Genomic DNA, 18803 nt, shown 5'->3' on the forward strand with positions numbered 1-18803 from the left:
CAGAGGCCCAAGGCCTGCTGGGCCACACCCAGGAAGCCCAGAGATGGAGGGTGGCCTTGGTGAGGACAAGAGCTGCAGGCCACACAGGGACCCAGATTCAGGGGCCTGCAAACCGCAGTCCCTGTGGACAGGGCAGATGACAAGGGCCAGCAGTGGCTAGGGGCTTAATGCCAGGTCACATTGTATGGCTGACCCTGTGCAATTGTGTTCACGGCCTCCCACAGGCGACAAAGTGCAAGCTCTGGGAAAACGCCAGGAAGGCTGGTGACCAGTGGGGACTGAGAACATGCGGGAGGGAATACAAAGCAGCAGAGCAGACCAAGGGCAGCCGGGTGAGCTGTGCTGGACTTCTGACTCCCTGTGCCATGCACGTGAGCAGTTGCATCTGTGCAGGTGGCCCTCCACCCACAGGAGGCCCGTGTGCAGGCAGAGCTGACAGAGGACAGAGTTCGGCTCTGTGGGTCCCCCTAAGAGGCCCTCATTTGACTTGAGCGGCTTCTCTGTCACTAACGTTTGTGGATGCCATGGCACCCTGCCCATTCTGGTTTTAATCAGCACAGGGGCTTAGCGGCTGGATGCGGTTGTCCATAGGCCCAAAGAGAGGCTGAGCATGCTGTGTCCTGGATTGGGACTGAATGTTGGCACTGCCTGTTCAGATGCGGGCTGAGGGGGTCTCCACATGGCCTGGTTGGAAAGGATTGTTCGTTAAAAACAGCTGATCAGCCACAATCCCTTGATAATCAAGGAACCTGGAGAGACATGCAGACCGAGGGGAGCCCTCCCAAGCTGCTTAGTAAGCTCCCTCCTGCTTCTCTGACAGTAGGAGGTTCATTTTAAGTGGACACTCCAGCTCAAGATACCACAGAGGCTTCTTGGGGGGAGTTGGGAGCAAGGGGACAGGACAGCTGGGCTGATGGGCTGGAATTGAAACCAGTGGAGCAGCTGCTCTGGAGCAGAGCAGGGCTGCGGAGACAGGGAAGGAGGGGAGATGTGAATAACCATGTGACAGCCAGTGGGGACTGACCAGCCACCCCTGCAGGCTGTGCCCCTGGAGGAGGTGCAAGGAGGAACCTTCTAATCAGAGGCGCTGCCCTCACAGATGGGGTGGGGGAAGGGGTCCAGTCAGGAAGAGCATGAGTGCTAGGCTGTGCCCCGGGTCCCTGCCACATTCTCTCCACATGACAATGGCCACAGGGAAGGTGAAGCTGTTTCCACAGCTTGTTTCTGTGAAGGATACGCAGAAGCAAGTGTCATGGGCCTCTCGCCTGGGGGCCCTCCATCACCATAGGGTGATTCCCTCTCAGCAGCACGACAGCCTCCTGGGCTGCTGAGGAAGAAGGAATCAGTGAAGAGCAAATGTCTGGTTTCCACGCAGACAAGATCACAGGGTGACAGGGTGCAGGGTCTCCCTGGGCACCAAGGCATGACTGACGGCACGCCCTCTGTGCCCCTCCGCAGGCTACCAGATCGCCTACCGCCTGGCCAGCAGCCGCCCCAACACCTTCACCACGGTGGAGGTCGGCGCCACCGTGAGGCAGTTCACGGCCACCGAGCTGGCCCCAGAGTCAGCATACATCTTCAGGTTGTCCGCCAAGACGAGGCAGGGCTGGGGGGAGCCTCTGGAGGCCACGGTCATCACCACTGAGAAGAGAGGTAAGATGCGAGGCCCAAATCCACTGTCACAGAGGGCGGAGGGAGGAGAGATGGGCTCAAATGGGGGCCATGACCTTAGGGGCATGAGGCTTCCTAGATCAGACCCTGTGTGTCCCGCACAGTGGGTGGCTGCAGGAAGTAGGCACTGATTAATGCTGCCCTACCTGGAGCTGCTAAAGTAGAGGGACACGGGTTTGCTAAAGCTTTGACATGACTTCAATCAAATCCAAGTGAAAGTACTAACATGAACGCCCCTTAGGGCCACAGCTGGGCTGCTGCTAATAGGGAGGGAGCTGCGCCCACACCCCTCCCCATCCCCCACTACCACCCCTGGCCCGGGCCCCACCCTGAGACCCTGGCCCACAGCACCACCTGCTGCTTAGGCCCCTAGAGCTATGATTTCTACCCCAGTGCAGACACCATCAGTCCCTGGGGCTCAGGGAGAGAGGCCAGAAGAGCTCTGCCTGTCACCCGCAGGTCCCGGGGAGGGCCTGGGGAACCAGGGAGGGGAATCATGGGCCAGAGTGTGTGCCTAGGGAAAGGCATGCTGGCTCAGTTAGAGGGACATGCTCCTTACAGCCCGACCCCATGGGGCCAGCAATCAATTGCTGCTTTATTACATCCCATGCATTTTAATCAGAATCAATAATCTTCATGATAAACAATTAAACAATTATTCCTCCCTCTGTGGAGTTTCTCCATGGAAATCGATGGGGTGAGGAGACATGCCAGTGGGCAAATGATCCAGCTCAGAAGCCAAGTCCTGGCCCCACCCTGCACACCAGGCCCAGAGCACCAGGGCTGGCCCCACGCACCATGCCCGAGAGAGAGCTGAGCTAGAAGCCATTAACACCTCAGGCTCACTTCCAGGGAAGGGAAGTCGGAGTTAAGGATGCATGCTGCCCTGGTATCACAGCGCCCAGAGGAATCTGAGGCGCTTAGGAGAGCCCAGGCGCCAATTGGGGGCCTGAGTGACAGTGCAGCACCAGAGGAGCCTGGCTGGTTCACCGTCTCCAGCCCACTGGCTGGCTCTGAGAACGGAGTGTTTTAGGAGCAAGCTAGGGTCTCAGTCAGGTTCAACCTGGGGCCTGTCCCAAGTCATATGTAAGAACTTCACATCCCAGGAAGCCACCTTCAAACTGTCTAACCCACACAGTCTAGCATCATGGCAGCCAAGGGCACCACATGGACATGGAGCCATTCCTGGAAGAGCAGCCTCTCACAGGCCCCTGATGTGTCTTCTTTTGGTTGCAGAGCGGCCAGCACCCCCCAGAGAGCTCCTGGTGCCCCAGGCAGAAGTGTCTGCTCGTGGACTCCGGCTCCAGTGGGTCCCGGGCAGCGATGGGGCCTCCCCGATCCGGTACTTCACCGTGCAAGTGCGGGAGCTGCCTGGAGGAGAGTGGCAGACCTACTCCTCATCCATCAGCCATGAAGCCACTGCCTGTGCCGTTGAAAGGTACCGAGCAGGCCAGGAGGGACCAGCCCTGGGGATCAGGGACCCTCCCCCAACTTGTTCCTGCCCCCAGAGTACAGAGTCTGCATGGCCCAAGGAGATGCACCTCTGAGAGCTCAGGTCTCTTTAGGCCAACAGTCCCACCCTGGGGGCCCAGGATTCCTGCATTCTGGAGCCCACACTAAGCACCCACTCAGGCCTCTTCCTGGGTCTGTCCTTTCAAGCATGCCCTGTACAGATAGTTTGCTCACCCCAGGAATGGACAAGATGTAGGTGATGGGCACAGTGAGCTCCAGTGTCCTGTCCCCTATGATGCACATGTTGGGGAGAGGCAAGGGGTAGGGGAGGGGTGGGCCCAGCTGCCAAAGCCATGGGAGGGCCAGGAGATGTCCTTTCTGTGTCCTCTCTCCAAGTCAGCATGGCAGAGTCCACTCAGCACTGTCACCCACTGGTGACAGCAGATGGGGAGATGGGAGGCCATCCCCCTGCAAAAAAGGAGAACCACATTGACCCTGTTGCTAAGGGAACCCCAGGCACAGGATAGGGGACAACACCAACCCCACAGCTCAGCTCTCAGCTGCATGACCTTATCTGAGTCCCTTCTCATAGTCGAGTAGACTCATGCTGAGAGGCGCTGAGAAAACCACCAGAATCCCATAGGCCCGAGCATCTAGATAGGCCTCCGGGGCTGCATGCTGTCTTCCAGCCCCAGGCTGTGCTGGGCATGTCACCCTGCAGAAGCCCCAGTCTCTAGTGGGCGGGAAATGGCCCTTGGCATCCTCACTGTTGTCAGCCCTGATCTCAGACCTTCTCTGCTGAGCTCCCGAGTATGGGGACAGATGCTAAGTAGCAAGTCTCTCTCCCTCTGTGGGATCGAGAACCCTGACCAGCACCTGATTAAGGTGGAGGAGGCTAAGACCGTGGTTTCCCAGGTTGGCCAAGATTCCTCACATCTTTTAGACTCAAACACCACAATTCAGCAGCCACCATACCAGACACTGTGCTTGCAAATTCCACATTTGTTAGCCCTTTGAATCTTTATGGTGGCCCCTAAAGGGGATATCATGTCCATATTCTACAGATGAAAACTGAGGGTTAGAAATCAGGACCTTGCCTGTATATAGCCCCCGTGCAGCCTTCATTACGTCACCATCACTGTTGCCTCCCCAGGAGATGGCGCTCTGCATTTCCAGCAGAGGCGTGTGCTGTCCCAGTGGCATCTGGAACAGCCCCGCAGCCAGCCAGGCCAGGCCCCCTGCTGTTCCCGTTTTACTGAGGTTGAGGCAGAGACGTCATAAGTAATGAAGCTGTGCCTCAGCTTCTCCAGATGAAGAAGGAGCTGCTCAGATGCTTTGGCTCCAACATGCCCAGGGCCCATAGCTCAAAGCTTCATGGACACAAACCGCCCAGCTCGTTTGTGAGGGTCTGCGGTGCAGTGACAAGTCAGTGTGTTGTCATCCAAACACGGATCTCCACTAGCCCTGAGGTCTTAGGAAAGTGTGTGTGAGCTGACAAAGCCTCAGTTTTCCTGCCTGTGAAGGGCAGGGCTGGAGGGACGGTCCTATTGTCCCTTCAGCTCTGTGCATCCAGGATTTGCCTGGGCACTGAGGGCAGCAAGCGGGCAGTTCACTAACAAGGCGATCCCAGATCATCACAGCTATCCCCTGGGTTCCACCAGCAGTCCTCTTACCCCGTGATCCATGGCCATGGAAGCCAAGGGTCCTGGCCCTGCAGGAGGAAGCACTCCATGTCTGGGGCCACCCCCAAGCCCTGGAACTCTCCTGACCCTGCCAAGTGAGGCACCCTGGGCGCTTAGCTTCGTGCGAATGTGGGCAGGGTATAAGCGATGCAACCTCTGACACCCAACTACTCATTCTGTCCTGGAGCCTCCTGGAGTCAGCCGGCCAGCCGAGGGCCAGGACTGCATTTTGGAAAGGAAGGCCTGTTTCAGGACCATTTAATCCGGTGGAGGAGAGACTGCTGCCCGCCTCCCAATGGCCAGAGCCAGGACAGATGCCACCTCTGCTGTGAGGGACAAACACGCAGCAGGCAGGGTCGCAGGGAAATGGCATATTGTGCACTTGATAAGCTCCCTCCCTGATAACAGTCCTGATAGCTACATTCCCCTTTTTTCTTTTTTTTATCATTGTTTTTACATTTCACTTTTGCCAACTGTATGAAATCTGCTAGTGGCCAAAAACAGGAAAATGTAAACAAAAATTGAAAACAAGAGGTTTAACCCTCTAAACCTTGTGGCTGTGCCTCCATCTAGAGCATATGGACCTGGCTCTCTAGGCCCATGTTGAGGCATCACGGGTTTCTGGATGGTGGGCGCATCCCACAGGAATGCAGTCCAGTGAGGGAGAGAAGGGCTCCATGCCCAGAGCCATGTGGACACACACCCAGTGTGTCTAGGGCAGAGCAGTGATGGTTGAATGTTCAGTGATATGATGTATGATTCTGCTGTTCCTCAACCTCCCACCACCCTGCTGTGTGCCCAAACCAAACACAGCCGAGAGGGGTCACCACATCAAACAATGGGGCCAGTCAGAGTCAATGTGCCGGCCCTATCTCCACTGGATTATTTATTTTGTTTTTCTTCTGCATAATCTTTAAAAACAGAGCCATATTAAAAAGCAGGTAAATTTGGCCAAAGATGTTATGCATGGGTTTGATATTTATTGTTCTTTGTGATGCAAATAAAAGAGTCCTTAATAAATATTTTTAGTACTTTGATGATAAATAAGGAAATGCATAAAGGCAGCTGCGGATCATTTCTGAAATGTTCAGGACTCATAGATTTTATTGCTGTAATCCGAATGAGTGAAGGAATATGTGGAGCTCCTTTTTACAAGCCTCTGCATTTGGCTCCATGTGAGGAGCATGGACTATAAGCCATGGCCCACCCCCACCCCCTCCATGCCCTCCACCACCCCCACACCCTCCATGCCCAACCCACATGATTAACTCCTCCTGCATAACTCTCTGAGCTCCTCAGAGAGCAGGGGTTTGCTGCAGAGGAGCCTCTAAATATAGGAGGAGAGGTTCTTCCCAAAGGAGCCCTAAGGAAAATCTCATCCCCTTCAGGAAGCTCTGTGCTCCACTCCCCTCGAGGAAATTCCTCCCTCCCCAGGCAGGCCACTAGTACAGTATGGGTGCTGGAGAACCACTCCCCAGGCAATTCTGGAGCCCCTAAGCCCCCACAACCCCACTGCTGGCAGGAGCAATTCTATCCCAGGGACTCCTTCCTCCTTGCCACTAAGCTGGCTAATAAGGCCAGAGAGCTCAGGGGCCGGGGGGGCCGGGAAGCCCTTCTGAAGCAGCCCCAGGGGGCAGGGCAGAGGGAGGCCTCACTGCAATCACTGGTCTCTTCCGTGTTCCAGGCTGAGGCCCTTCACCTCCTACAAGCTGCGCCTGAAAGCTACCAATGACATCGGGGACAGTGACTTCAGTGCAGAGACAGAGGCTGTGACCACGCTGCAGGACGGTGAGCAACCTGGTCCCAGGCCAGTGAACATCCTTGGGCCACTTCCCGGCTGTGGCCTTTGAACCCTGAAACATTGGCTCCTACAGAGAGGCCCCTCCTTCATCTTGAGCCAGGAAGAGGTTACGGGGGAGAGCAGCAGAATTCAATTAGTGACAGCTTGGAGCACTCCTGTAAAGCCTGTGACCGTGAATCAAGACTTCAAGGGCTTCCAAATGGAATGGAAGTTTCTTTGATTAGTTTCCAAACCCCTACGATCCATTAGCATCCCAGAAACTGAATAATTTATAGGGTTATTAAAAATACATGTCAAAGGGTAGTTGGGTTTTAAGAGGTTTCCCCATTTTTCCTCATTCACAAACCACTCCACAGTTTCACCATTTGACAGAAGCACAGTGAAGTGGTGGAAATGAGATCCCCTAAACACTCCAGGTGGTTTTCACTGCCCTGTGCTCCCTCAGAGGACTCAGGCCCAACATCCGTTGTCATTTCATGTGCCGCCCCTGCCGACCCAGGTGCACTGGGAGACAGCATCATCCTACATGTCCTGGATGACAGGCAGACTTCTGGACCAGAAAAGGCTGCAGATGCTGCAGCTCAGATCCCAGACTGCAGGCCTGAGCCCTTCACCCGCCCAGCAGAGCTTTACAGTAATTCCCCACACCTACCCTAGAGCACTGGCTTCTCATTTAATGCACCAGGGGAGCTGCCTTACAACAAACCCATCTGCAGCCGGCTCCCAGGTGCGTCGTCCTCAGCTCTGCTCATTTTATCACCCAGGAGTTTAGCTCCTCCTCCACAAGGCCTCAGGTGACCTTAAGGACCAGCAAAAGGGCTAAGGGGGCCCCTTCTAGCTTCTGAGCAACACGCAGACGTTATTTTGGTGTGCACAGAGCGCTCCCAGCAGAACAGAGTCCGTGGGCTGTGTGTCACCAGGAGTCTCCCCGCATTGGTAGATGTTCCTCGAGAAACCTAGTTATCCTTTGTGATTCCTCTTTCAACCCTACATTTAACACAACTGAGGTAATATTTGTGACTAAGCACTAATTCTTAGAAGAAGGAAACCACATAGCAAGCTGATTTTGTTGGCATGTCTCTGAGGACAGGGTATGAGGGCAGGACACAGCTCAGCAGAATGGGCTCTTTGGAAAACACATCCGAGGGCTTCTCCAGGCTTAAAGGCCTGCGTTACTCCTTTGATATTCAAACGCTCCTTTGATACACCTTTCCTGCTATCTACCCTTCCTGAGATGCACAGTTTCTCTTCGTGCTTGCATTGCACTGTCTCCAGGCCCTGCACAGCTGACACTGAGGGGCAGGGAACTGACTCCAGGGACTGGAGAGCCCTTGAGGGCCTTTGAGTGTGTGGATGGTTTGCTGAACATTTTCTTATTACGGTGATTAGGATATTGAAGTAATTCCAATCAGGTGTGATTAAGAACGGTGGCTTAGGGTCCATTATTGACTAGAGATAGAAGAGCAGTAGGCCAGAGGGCATTAGACAGAGAGGAGAGGACTGGGGTGTGGCTGAGGCCAGCCTGACCCAGGGGCTGGGTGCTGGACAAGGGGGGCTGGCAGGTGCGAAGGGAGGGAAGGTTTCCAGGCCTGGGTGAAGGTGGCAGAGCCAGGCTTCCATGATCCATACAAAACTGGTTCATGTCCTAAGGGCAATGAAACCATAGCACTTGGGGTTATCTTTTCTACAGAAATCTACAGGAGCCTCTCAGAGCAGGTGACCCAGGGACAGAGTCTTAGTGATGAGTGGAGAGGGTACGGCAAGCACACAGTTGTCAGACATCCTGAATCATTCCACCGAATGACGTTTTGAACATTTAATATGTGTCGGGTCTCAGGATCCTGCACTGGGGGAGCCACAAAGAGGCCAAGTCAATATGCTGAGACAGGACTGTGCCGACTCAGCAGGAACAGTGGTGGGCCTAGGCGTCAGAGATCTGTGGGGCATGGCCAACCGCTGGAAGGGTTTTAGTGTCCTGGGTGCAGGGTACAGCCCTGGGCAGAAGTCAAACTGACCTTGTCTCTACAGAGAGAGCTGTCACTGGTGCCAGAGCATAGCAGACACCCTCCAGCCACCAGAAGTCAGCCTCCTTCACAACAGTCACACTCGTGTTTAAGCCAAGAGCACATGGCCTTATTTGGTCATTTGCCTGTTCAGAAGTCCCTCAGAACCTCAAAAATATGATGCCCCTACTCAGAGGAGGGGTGTGGATCGCTGGGAAGGTCCAGGACCTGCAGGAAGGCCCCCAGGCAGGGGCTCCCAGGGTCCCTCTGGTGGCATAAGTGCTCCTAGTGGGGGACCCAGATGCATTCGTGTGTCTCTGTGTGGGTCTGTTTGTGGTGCCAGACCTTTATTAGGACTGCGCCTTGTAACCAGGGCACAAGCCTTGCAAATGGGGAAGGGCATCCCCAGGGAGCAGAGGGCAGCAGGGCATTGGCCTGTGGGCCTCCCACGTTCTGGGGAGCAGTCCTGGACCTTTAGGTCCTCACCAGAATCGGTTGAAGCCAGGCCCGGGATAGCGCCCAGGCGCAAATGCAGCCACCTAATCTTTGCTTCTTCTTCCTTGGATTTCAGTTCCGGGAGAACCTCCAAGTTTCATCTCAGTAACGCCGCACACCACTTCCTCTGTTCTGATCCAGTGGCAGGTAAGGCCCCGGGCTCCCTGGTGCTGCTGGGTAATGGCCCTGTGCTCACTCCTGACATTCAGCATCAGCGCAGCCCAGGCCCACATCAGGTGCTTGAGAGCAAGACAAAGGCAACACCCTGGGCTCCTTCCACACTGGAAAGGAACACGGTGGCTTTCCAGAACAGTGTGGTTTCCAGAACAGTGAGAGCATGACTGTCATGCACATGCAGAGTGAAGTTGAACTCAACTTGTCCAGGAGGGACCAGCAGGCAGGGAGGGAAGGGAGGGAAGGTTTCTGGGCATTGAGTGAAGGTGGCAAAGCCAGGCTTCCATGATCCATACAAGCCTGGTTCATGTCCTAAGGGCAATGAAAGCATAGCCCTTGGGGTTATCTTTTCTACAGAAATCATTTGCAACCAGACAAAATATCTACAGGATTACATGTGTCCTCACTAAGTCTGAGTCTTTAATCTTCAGTGAGCATTGAGTCAAACCAAGGCACGTTCTCCTAGATAATCAAATAATCCTTGGTGGGACATTAAACGTCATCTAACACAACATTGGAAGGGCATGCTGTCCTCTCTTTGTATGGTTTCCAATTTGGGTATTTTTTGCTAACAATGAGGGGCATTGAGGACAAACCTAACAGAGGGGCAGAACAGCCACGGCAGGCCACTGAGAGTAGGCAGGATCTGAGGGAGGGGCTCAGCAGGGCTCAGGAACAGGGCATCAGCTGGGCCTGGCAGGCACACCAGACCAGGGGACAGAACCCATGTGGTGGTAACGGCATAGTCAAAGCTCTGGCCAATAAGGGATGTTCCTGAGGCCAGAGCTGGGGGCTCTGGTAGGGGAGGTGGAGGGCAGGTGCTGTGGTCTGTGTTCAGAGCCTCACTGGGGTGAGGTCTGCCTAGGAGGGGCGCCTGTGAGCTGGGGACCAAGAGAGTGGTCTGTGTGGGCAAGAAGTCCTCCAGCAGAAGCAATTGTCTAAGAATGTGCCAGCATCGCATCCAGACTCAGTGGGAGGGGAGGCGGTTTGGGAAGTCAGAAAACACAGGGACCCAGGTGAGACATGTTCTGGACATGGCCTCAGAGAGAGGACAGAGGTGGGCTGGAAGGGGTGCTTTGGAAAGGGTGTGGGGCAGACGGAAAGGGACAGGAGTGCTAGGGGACACAGAGGATGCTTAGGGAGCACATCCTAAATAGATCAACGCCACAGATCCCTGAGGAGGATGCAGGCTGGCAGGCGGCAGCCTAGCTCTGCAGGCCTGGGACAGAGCAGGGTGGAGACCCCGCTGGGCTGGGGCTGGTGCCACAGAAGAGGAAACAGGGAGGAAAGTGCTGAGCTGGGAGCACTCCCCAGCCCTCCAGCCTTCTCGGGGTCCAGCCTGCTTGAGACCAGCCTTCTTGGGAGGTTTAGACATGGCCTCCCTGGGAGTAGGCTTGAAGCTGATGGGAGCCGGAGGGTCTGGAGAAGAAACTGGAGCCGGGAGAAGGGTTAGAAGCACCAGCCGTGACAGTGCTCTCTAACCTGGAAAGCTGGTGGCTGCTAACTACCCAAGGTTGGGTCATGAAATCTGACCACATTTCAGACAAAAGTGGCCATGTCGTATGGCTCAGCCTAACCTAGCTTGACACTGCCGCTCACACGAGGGATGGAGAATGGGTTTCAATAAAGGAGATTCTGTAAAGAGTGTGCACGTACTGACCAAGCAATTCTGGCCACACTCTACCTCTTCTTGATGACCAGGTGACAAGTTCTTGGTGACAGGAACCTTTAAAGGTGATCAAGGTACACCTCCAAATGTCCCCTGGTAAAACTGGAAATTCACTGCTGTGGCACTCTGTGGCATCCAGCTTCAGTGCTGGGGACTGAATGGGAGCCCAGGGCATGTCACCAAGCCCTCTCTCTGCAGCTGGGAGCCCCGGCCAGAGCCTGTCATGTGGCCAGGGGCCTGGCTCTCAGCTGCAGGCCCCATTGGCCACTGGACAACTGTGATTCTGAAAGCCCTCTCTGGTTCCAGACTCCTCTGCAAAAAAACCTCAGAAGTGACCTATGAGGTCCCTGCAAGGCCTCTGATCCTAGGCTGTCAGGGCTCCACACCCTTCTTTGCATTAGGGTCTTTGCAGGGAGCAGGATCAAAACGGGAAATCAAGGCCCCAAGCTCTCCTATTTGTAACCCTCCACACACGTGCTCAACTAGAAGCAGATCAGCCCTTTGTACTATGCTAAACTTGACTAGAAAATCATTGTTCTCCTTGTCCATGTGGCACTTGGCTTGCCAGGAGCTAGGTAAGCTCCTCCCTGCCAAGACAGTGCTCAGCACCACGGCTCATCTCGGCCTCCATGCAGCCTCCATGAGGCCATAGCCCCAGCATTCCTGCCTCCTGGCCACTCGGGCTCTGAGCCCTCCAGTGCATTTGGACAGCCCTGTGAAGTGGTGTGGAGCGGCACCACAGGAACTTGGCATATGCACCCGTCAGCTGTCCCTCTTCAGAGACCAAGAGAACAAACTAATGGAAAGAAACCAGAGCAGGAGGTGATCAGTACAATGTATTATAAAAATAAATGCCTGTCAACTGCCAGGCAATTGGAGTATAATTAAAATTATAAGTAATTTCCTAAATCAGAGCAAACAGAACAAAGAGACTATGTTAGAATATAGATTTGCATTCCAAATGAAATGTTTCACCTGTAAGCCTTTTTTTAAAATAATTTGTTTAAAAATGCAAACACTTCTGTAACTTCAAGGCTGCCAACCCACTTAAACGGCTCCTCTGGTGCAGTCAGTCAGGTTTGATTCTTCTCAGTAGGTTAATCAATCTTTGCCTTTCACGAATCCAGGGCTATTTGAAATATAAGGATTTGAGCGTCTATTCTAGACAGTGGTGGTGTTGAGTTCACACTGAGTACAGCTCATAATAGCTATTAATGTTTCTGAATTGGTCACAACATTTAAGTTGGCAGTTCTGAAATGCAGTGTATCATACAGACTGTCACTCACATGCACCCCTTGTGTGGCTTGGATTTCTCTAAGTGGATTTCGAGGCTGTTTCCTAGCAAAGAAAACATCCTGAGCAATAGATCACATCATGCCCATGAACTAAGCAGAGAGGGACTCATTGTTGGGATGGGTGCCTTCCCAAGAGGGGTGTCACTGTCAGTTGTCCTTCTGTTATCACTTGCTCCATCATCTACAGAGGACCAGCTCCCTGTAGGGTGCTGAGCACCCAAGGTAAACGAGAAAGACCCCAGGCCATTTAGCACATTGAGTTCTACAATGCATCAGTGGGAAGACAGCAGAGGGGAGCAGCTAACCCCCACCAGAGGGAGGTGGAGGTGACTAAATGCATTCTGCAGGATGAATGGCCTCCCCCAGGCAAGGGGCAGGGAGACATCTATTACGCATGGTCAGAGTGAAGGCCAGAGGTGTGACACCCCAGGATGCAGCATGTGCTCCAAGGGGAGCATGTCAGAGCCAGGTTCCCTGGGCCTCCTGTGTTCCACTAAGCCATGGGCACTTAATTAGAGGGAATCTTTGTTCAACACACCAGGGAATGGGAGTTACAGGGCAATAAATGAGAAGCTCAGATGTGCAGGGACATTGGCAGTTGGATTAGATTGGACTTGAGTTCCAGCTCTGCCTGCACTCACCATGAAACCTCAGTGCAGGACTGAACAGCCCTAAGCCCAAGTCCCCACAGTGCAGTGGGGAAGGTAGGACTTGCTGCCTGGAAGTCCCCTGCATTGACCCCACCTATCCTTCCAGGTAGCAGGAAGGAGTGAGGCTTCTGGTGGAGCACTGCCTCCTCCCAGCTCCATGCCCTTCCCTCCACTCAACGCTGCTGCCTCCAAGATGCCCAACTTTGGCCTCCCAAGCCCTCCCTGGCTCACTGCCCTCTTCCTACCTGCTTCGTGGGTGAAGGTGCCCACATGCTCTCCTACAAGGCCATCTGCATTTAACAGAGGGCTTTTGAACACTGAAAAATTACTCAGAACCCCCAAAGAGTCTGCAGGGAGAATTTCAGATGTGCAACAGGCAGAGTGTAGATGTCAGGAGGACCTCCCAGCTCCTTCCAAGCATCTGCCTGCATAGATGACCAGTCCAGGATGAAGCTGACCAGCAACAGGTCAGCTTGGATGTCAGCCAATTGAGTGCCCTCCCACAGGCACTGATGGAGCACCTGTGTGTTTAAGGCCAGCACAGGTGCTGTGGGACAATAGAAATTCAGAAGATACAGACCAGCCTTGCTCTCCAGTCAGTGCTGATCAGAAACTTCAGGCACAGCATGGTCCAGGCAAAGGATGGGAGAGCAGGTCTGCCTGTGCACAGGGAACCTTCTGTTTGGAGCCATGAGGTGCTCTAGGGACCAGCCAGCCAGACTTCTGCCTGTCCTGGATCTGGGACTGAGCCTGGGAGGTGGAGCAACCAGCTGCGTCTCCCACTGCAAAGCAGTGGGAGAGCCAGGACTTGCATCCAGTGTGAACACACATATGTGGGGGGCCCTGGTGACTCAGATGGGGCCCTCCTTGATGACTGTCTGCTCCAGAGTTCACACACTGGGTGTAACACCCAGGCGCCAGGAAACGCATCATCTAATATGGATTTTCTGGGCTTCTTTGACAGGAAGGAACCTCACCAGTCATCAAAACATGGCAAGTCCACTCAAGTTCCCATTATGCTTTTTCTGCATCTCATGGGGAAACAGCCATGTGGGGTGCTTTCCATGAGTTGGGGGCATCACACAGGACTCAGGAGGGATCTTTGGAGAATGTCAGGCTTCCCTAGCTTGAGTTAACATACTAGCAATTCTCATTTTGAAAGCATCTGGATTACACCACAAGCACCTCAGGTGTACCCGCCTGATTACACCGTGTCCCTCTGTGCGTGCAGAAGTGTGTATATGGCAAGCTGCATCCGTGCAAGTAGTTCTTGCTGTCTGAGCTACTCTGTGGGAACAGAGAACAAAGGAAACTATTACCCAAATCTGTTTGGCTCCTGAGTTTTTGACTGAGTAGCGAGAGTTCAGACACAACAGGATTTATCCCATCATCCAAATCCTTTTGGGTCTGGGTTCAGGTAGGAGGAATTAAATAGTGAGAGTTTGCATAACAAGGGTGTGTTTGTGTCCTGGGGGTGCCATACCAGTTATCCCAAACTGGGTGTAAGGGCAACAGTTTGTTCTCACAGTTCTGAAGGCCAGAAGTCAAAAGCCAGGTGTCAGCTCACTCTGAAGGTGCTGGGAAAGGATCCTTCCTTGCCTCGTCCTGGCTTCTGGTTGCTGCCAACAGCCCCTGGCATTCCTTAGCTTGTAGATGCGTAAGTGGGTTCCTGGGCCCAATCCAATGTGTGTGTGTGGAGGCTTCCACACCAACAGGCAGTTCTCAGACCCTCAGGTGTTGGAGAATTCAACTCAGTTCTACTAGAGGTGCTTCAGATCCCACACGGTAAGGGCTGAGGCTCAAGACTGCACCCCTTTCACCCCACTTCGAGCCCAGGCTGTTACCTGTGCCCCTGACGATCAGCTGTGGATCCAAGGTTCTGACGACTGCTCCAACTCAGAGTTCCGATCCCAGGCCCAGGTGGTCACCTGTGCTCTGACTGACTGGCTGTAAATCAGTGGTTCCCACGACCCCTTCTTGGGTTTGATTAGTTTGCTAGAGCAGTTCACAGAACTCAGGGAAACATCTTACTAGATCCCTGTTTATTGTAAAAGAATGTAAGTCAGGAACAGCCAGGTGGAAAGATGTGTAAGGCGAAGAGCGCAGGGCTGCCATGCTCTCTCCGGGCTCCCCATCTTCCCCGTCCTAATTTCTTCACTAACCCAGAAGCTCTCTGAACCCCGTCCTCTTGGGTTTTCTGGAGGTTTCATTACATAGTCATTTGCTCAAATCATTGGCCATTGGTGATTGATGCCACCTAAGGGCCCTCGCCCCTCCCCAGGGGTCAGGGGTGGAACTGAAAGGTCAGCCCTCTGATCACCTGGTCGGTTCTCCTGGACACCAGCCCCAACCTCAGGTGGGGCCCAGAAGTCGCTGTATTAACATAACAGGAGAAACCTTTGTCACTCCCAACACTTAAGAAATTCCAGGGGTTCTGGGAGCTGTGAGTCACGCACCACGGACCTAAGAGCAAATGTATGTGAGAAGCATGTGTGGCCACCTCCATGCGCAAACGTGCGCCCTGCTAAATCCCAACATCACTGCCCCTCACTGTGGCCCCAGCCCCCATCTTCACATGCACTTGCCCTGTGCCTGCGTCCACGGTTCCCTGTCTTACGAGGATCTTTGGGTCTTCTGGTTGTCTCACTGTTTGCCAAACAACTGCTAGATTCTGTATTGCCCCTCAAGATATGCTTTGTCTGCGTCACCAACCTATGGGTAACGTTGAACATGGAGCCTCCCTGTGTGAGTCAACCGTTGCGGTACCTGACTCGCACTCAGGGGCCCAAAGTCCACAGTCACATTTGCAGTGGTTTTGCTCTCTGTGCCCCTCACGCTCACAGGCAGTCCTGGTGTGTTTGGATATCACTGAACAGACCCATAGGCCATTTGTTTCTGGGTTTGGGGTGGGGTTTGGTAGCCCCAGCTTGTATTTGTAGGACTCAGGACTGTGCATGTGCAAACAGTTATGTATAGTAGGTTTCTAGAAATGTAATTACTACATTAAAAGCAAGCACATTAAAAACTTTGACAAAGCCAAATGTCCTCCAAAACAGAACCAGTCATTGCTCCAGGGTAACCTCCTAACCTAATCATAATAAGCAGAGACCCTCTTTCCAAATAAGGCTGTATCCACAGGTACTGGGGGTTAGGGTGCCACATATCTTTTGAGGGGACACAATTCAACCCACAACAAAGGGGTTTTCCTACAACAAAGCTGTGGCGTCTACTCTGGGACCAGGACAGCATGAACTGAGGTGCTGGTGACATCCCATGGAAGTGATTGTGTGGAAGTCACGGGAAGTCCACCGTGCACCTCTGACCCTGGACAAGGTCATGACCTTACCAGCCAGGGGTCATGGATATGTTATTTGTTCCTGTGTCTGGCCACAGCCTGGGGCGGGGGTGTCTTACCCTTGCTGAGAATCCCAGAGGAGGACTGGACCCCAAGCCCCTAACCCCTGGGTGGGTGCTACATCCACTGTAGCCCACACACATTTGCCTATCAACAGAAACCAAGCTGGGAAGGACTGGGCGGGCCTGGGCAAACAAGCACTGCCAGGGTGGGGGTGCAGGTCCCCGGGTGATCTGAGCCTGGGGTCCCAGCTACCCACCATTGTCTTCCGCTGAGTTACAGGAAGCAAATGAGCACCTCCCCTACTGCAGGCCCTTCCTAAGGCAGCTCCATTGCAGGGCCCTGGGGATTCCAGCCACAGTGAGCATTCCAGCCACCGGCCAGAGTCGGGCTGCGTGCAGGTGACTTGGCATGTGGATAGGTCAGTGAGGGGCCCATTGAGCCTACCACAAGCCTGGTGGCCAGGGACTGAAGGGACAGTGGCTGATGCAGAGCCAGGCCACATCCTCACTCCCTTTGAGTTCTGGGTTCAGCAGGCAGCTTCCGTCCCGGGCCTCAGTACCCTACCTAGGCCCTGGACTCATTCAAGTATTCAGGCTGCACTTGGGATGAGACACCCAGGTCCCCATATGCACGCACCCAGAAACCTGGGCTCTTAGAAAACAATCCACCACTGGGCTATGTACTGGGAGTTCCCCTGAGGTCCTTGTGAATGTGCCACCTGCCTCATTTTCCATGAACTACTGAGAACATCTGTTTGAATTAATGACTTCCTGCTATGCAGTTGACTAACTAAACTTGTGGGGAGGTTCAGGCCCCTCCCTCGGGCTAACTGGGGTGTCTCTGCAGCCTCCAAGGGATGAGACCCTGAACGGCCTTCTTCAGGGTTACCGGATCTACTACCGCGAGCTGGAGTACGAGGCGGCCTCAGTCCCCGAGACCAAGACACTCAAAACCCCGTTGGCTTTACGGGCTGAGCTCACAGGTGAGATTGCTCCTTCTGAACTGACCCAGGATACACTGCGCCGCCTGGATTGCAGGGAGGTGCCCAGGTGACCGGCCCGTCTACTCCATGAAAGGCATGGTGGGAAATGCATAGTGCCCGGAGTGGATGCAGCCCAGCCTCCCGCAGAGCAGCCACTGGGTAGACAGGTGGCAGCGAGCAGAGAACTCCTGCACCCCACCCAGTGGGGCATGAGGGGAGGCTGGAGGAGCCACTTGAGACAGGTTGTGATGGACCTCACCAAGGACATATGGGAAAGGCGTGACTTATAAGGGCTCCAAAAACCAATTGGTCAGGAGATGTGCAGAGGTACAGTTTTGGGGCTGGGCAGGCGGCCTGCTTGTATGAGTCCGGCAGATGTGGCTGGGAAGGCAGTGGGGCCCTGTGACCCCTGATCTTTATAAAGGGTGGGGGAGTAGCCAGGCCACCAGGGACAGTGGTGCCTCGACCTTGGTGAGCATGTCTGGGAACAAGATGGAGATCAGGGCCAGTCAGCACCTCCTGCCCTGATGGGGGACAAGTCAAGCTAGTGGCAGACAGCTCCCGAGGGGCTGTGGCCTCTCCCATCCCAGGCCCCATCTCCTGCTAGCTGCACTCCATCAGGTCCCCCCACACACAGGCTGTGACATCAACCACCAGCCTCCAAGGCAGCTCTGGAACTTCTGGGGCAGCTGCTTCATGCCCTCCTTGGAAGGGTGTCCCTTCCCTCCTGGCGTCCCCCAGATGGTGTAACAGAAAATACTCTTGACATCCTCCTACAGGGAACCGTGAGGGCGTGGCCTCAGAAACTCTGGCAGCTGAAACCCTGCCCCGCCTACCCCCCACCATGCTGGCCATACCCTTGCCCTCCACCACAGTGGCAGGCCCCTCCCTGGGCTTGCTCAGCAACAGGCCAGCAGAGGGGCCTGGATGTGGCAGTGGCCTCTGTGAGGGTCACATGCACAGATGGGCAGCACCTGGTGCTCACATGGCCCCTCCGCTGTTGGGGTCTTAGGCTACAGCTTGGCCCTGGCCCTGCACCAGGTGTGGTGCCGATGGAAGGAAGCAGCTGGGGTGTCTCCCACACTCCTGGCACACCCTGGGTACCCCTAGCTGATGGCCAGACAATAATTGGCATCTCTGGGCTTTGTAGCAACTTTGAAACGACAAAACAGAAGGACCCCAGGGCACATTTGGGCCCAGATCCCAGTTCCCCTCATCTCTGGTTTGCTCATTCCCTTCTCAGATAGCCAAGGCTCTTACCTGAACTCAGGTAAGCTGATCACTGTACCTGCCTAGGGTCTCTGGAAAAGCCGCTGTCCCAGGAGTAGCTGATTTCCGTGTCTTCTCTAGTGTTGCTTTGTGCCATGACATACAGGTACTGTCTGATCCGCTTAATCGGAGAGTGAGCACAGGCCCCACCCGTTGGGGCCTGGCTGTTTTATGAGGAAGTGCAGCCAGACCAAGGAGCTGCTGGGAAGTGTTGTGGCAGCTGAGGGGTCCTTATGGTCTCAGATAGCAGCGTGGGAACCAGAGCAGCCTCCAGCGAGGCAGTGTGTCCTCGTCTCTGCAG

The 18803-nt window shown here is 54.4% G+C and overlaps 1 protein-coding gene across 11 annotated transcripts in view; it reads left to right on the plus strand.

Moving 5' to 3' along the window:
* SDK1 (sidekick cell adhesion molecule 1) overlaps positions 1 to 18803 on the plus strand; it is a 1045458-nt gene that overhangs the window by 974946 nt on the left and 51709 nt on the right. For all 11 annotated transcript variants that reach the window (XR_012122096.1, XR_012122097.1, XR_012122095.1 and 8 more), the window contains 5 exons: positions 1459 to 1653; positions 2908 to 3109; positions 6490 to 6593; positions 9181 to 9251; positions 17098 to 17233. Coding sequence is in view for 7 of the 11 variants with exons in the window: in XM_037008170.2 (XP_036864065.1) it covers positions 1459 to 1653; positions 2908 to 3109; positions 6490 to 6593; positions 9181 to 9251; positions 17098 to 17233 (708 nt within the window). In the remaining 4 variants the exon portion in view is untranslated. The remainder of the gene's footprint in view (positions 1 to 1458; positions 1654 to 2907; positions 3110 to 6489; positions 6594 to 9180; positions 9252 to 17097; positions 17234 to 18803) is intronic.

Source organism: Manis javanica, chromosome 10, assembly GCF_040802235.1.
Source record: "Manis javanica isolate MJ-LG chromosome 10, MJ_LKY, whole genome shotgun sequence".
Lineage (NCBI taxonomy): Eukaryota > Metazoa > Chordata > Mammalia > Pholidota > Manidae > Manis > Manis javanica.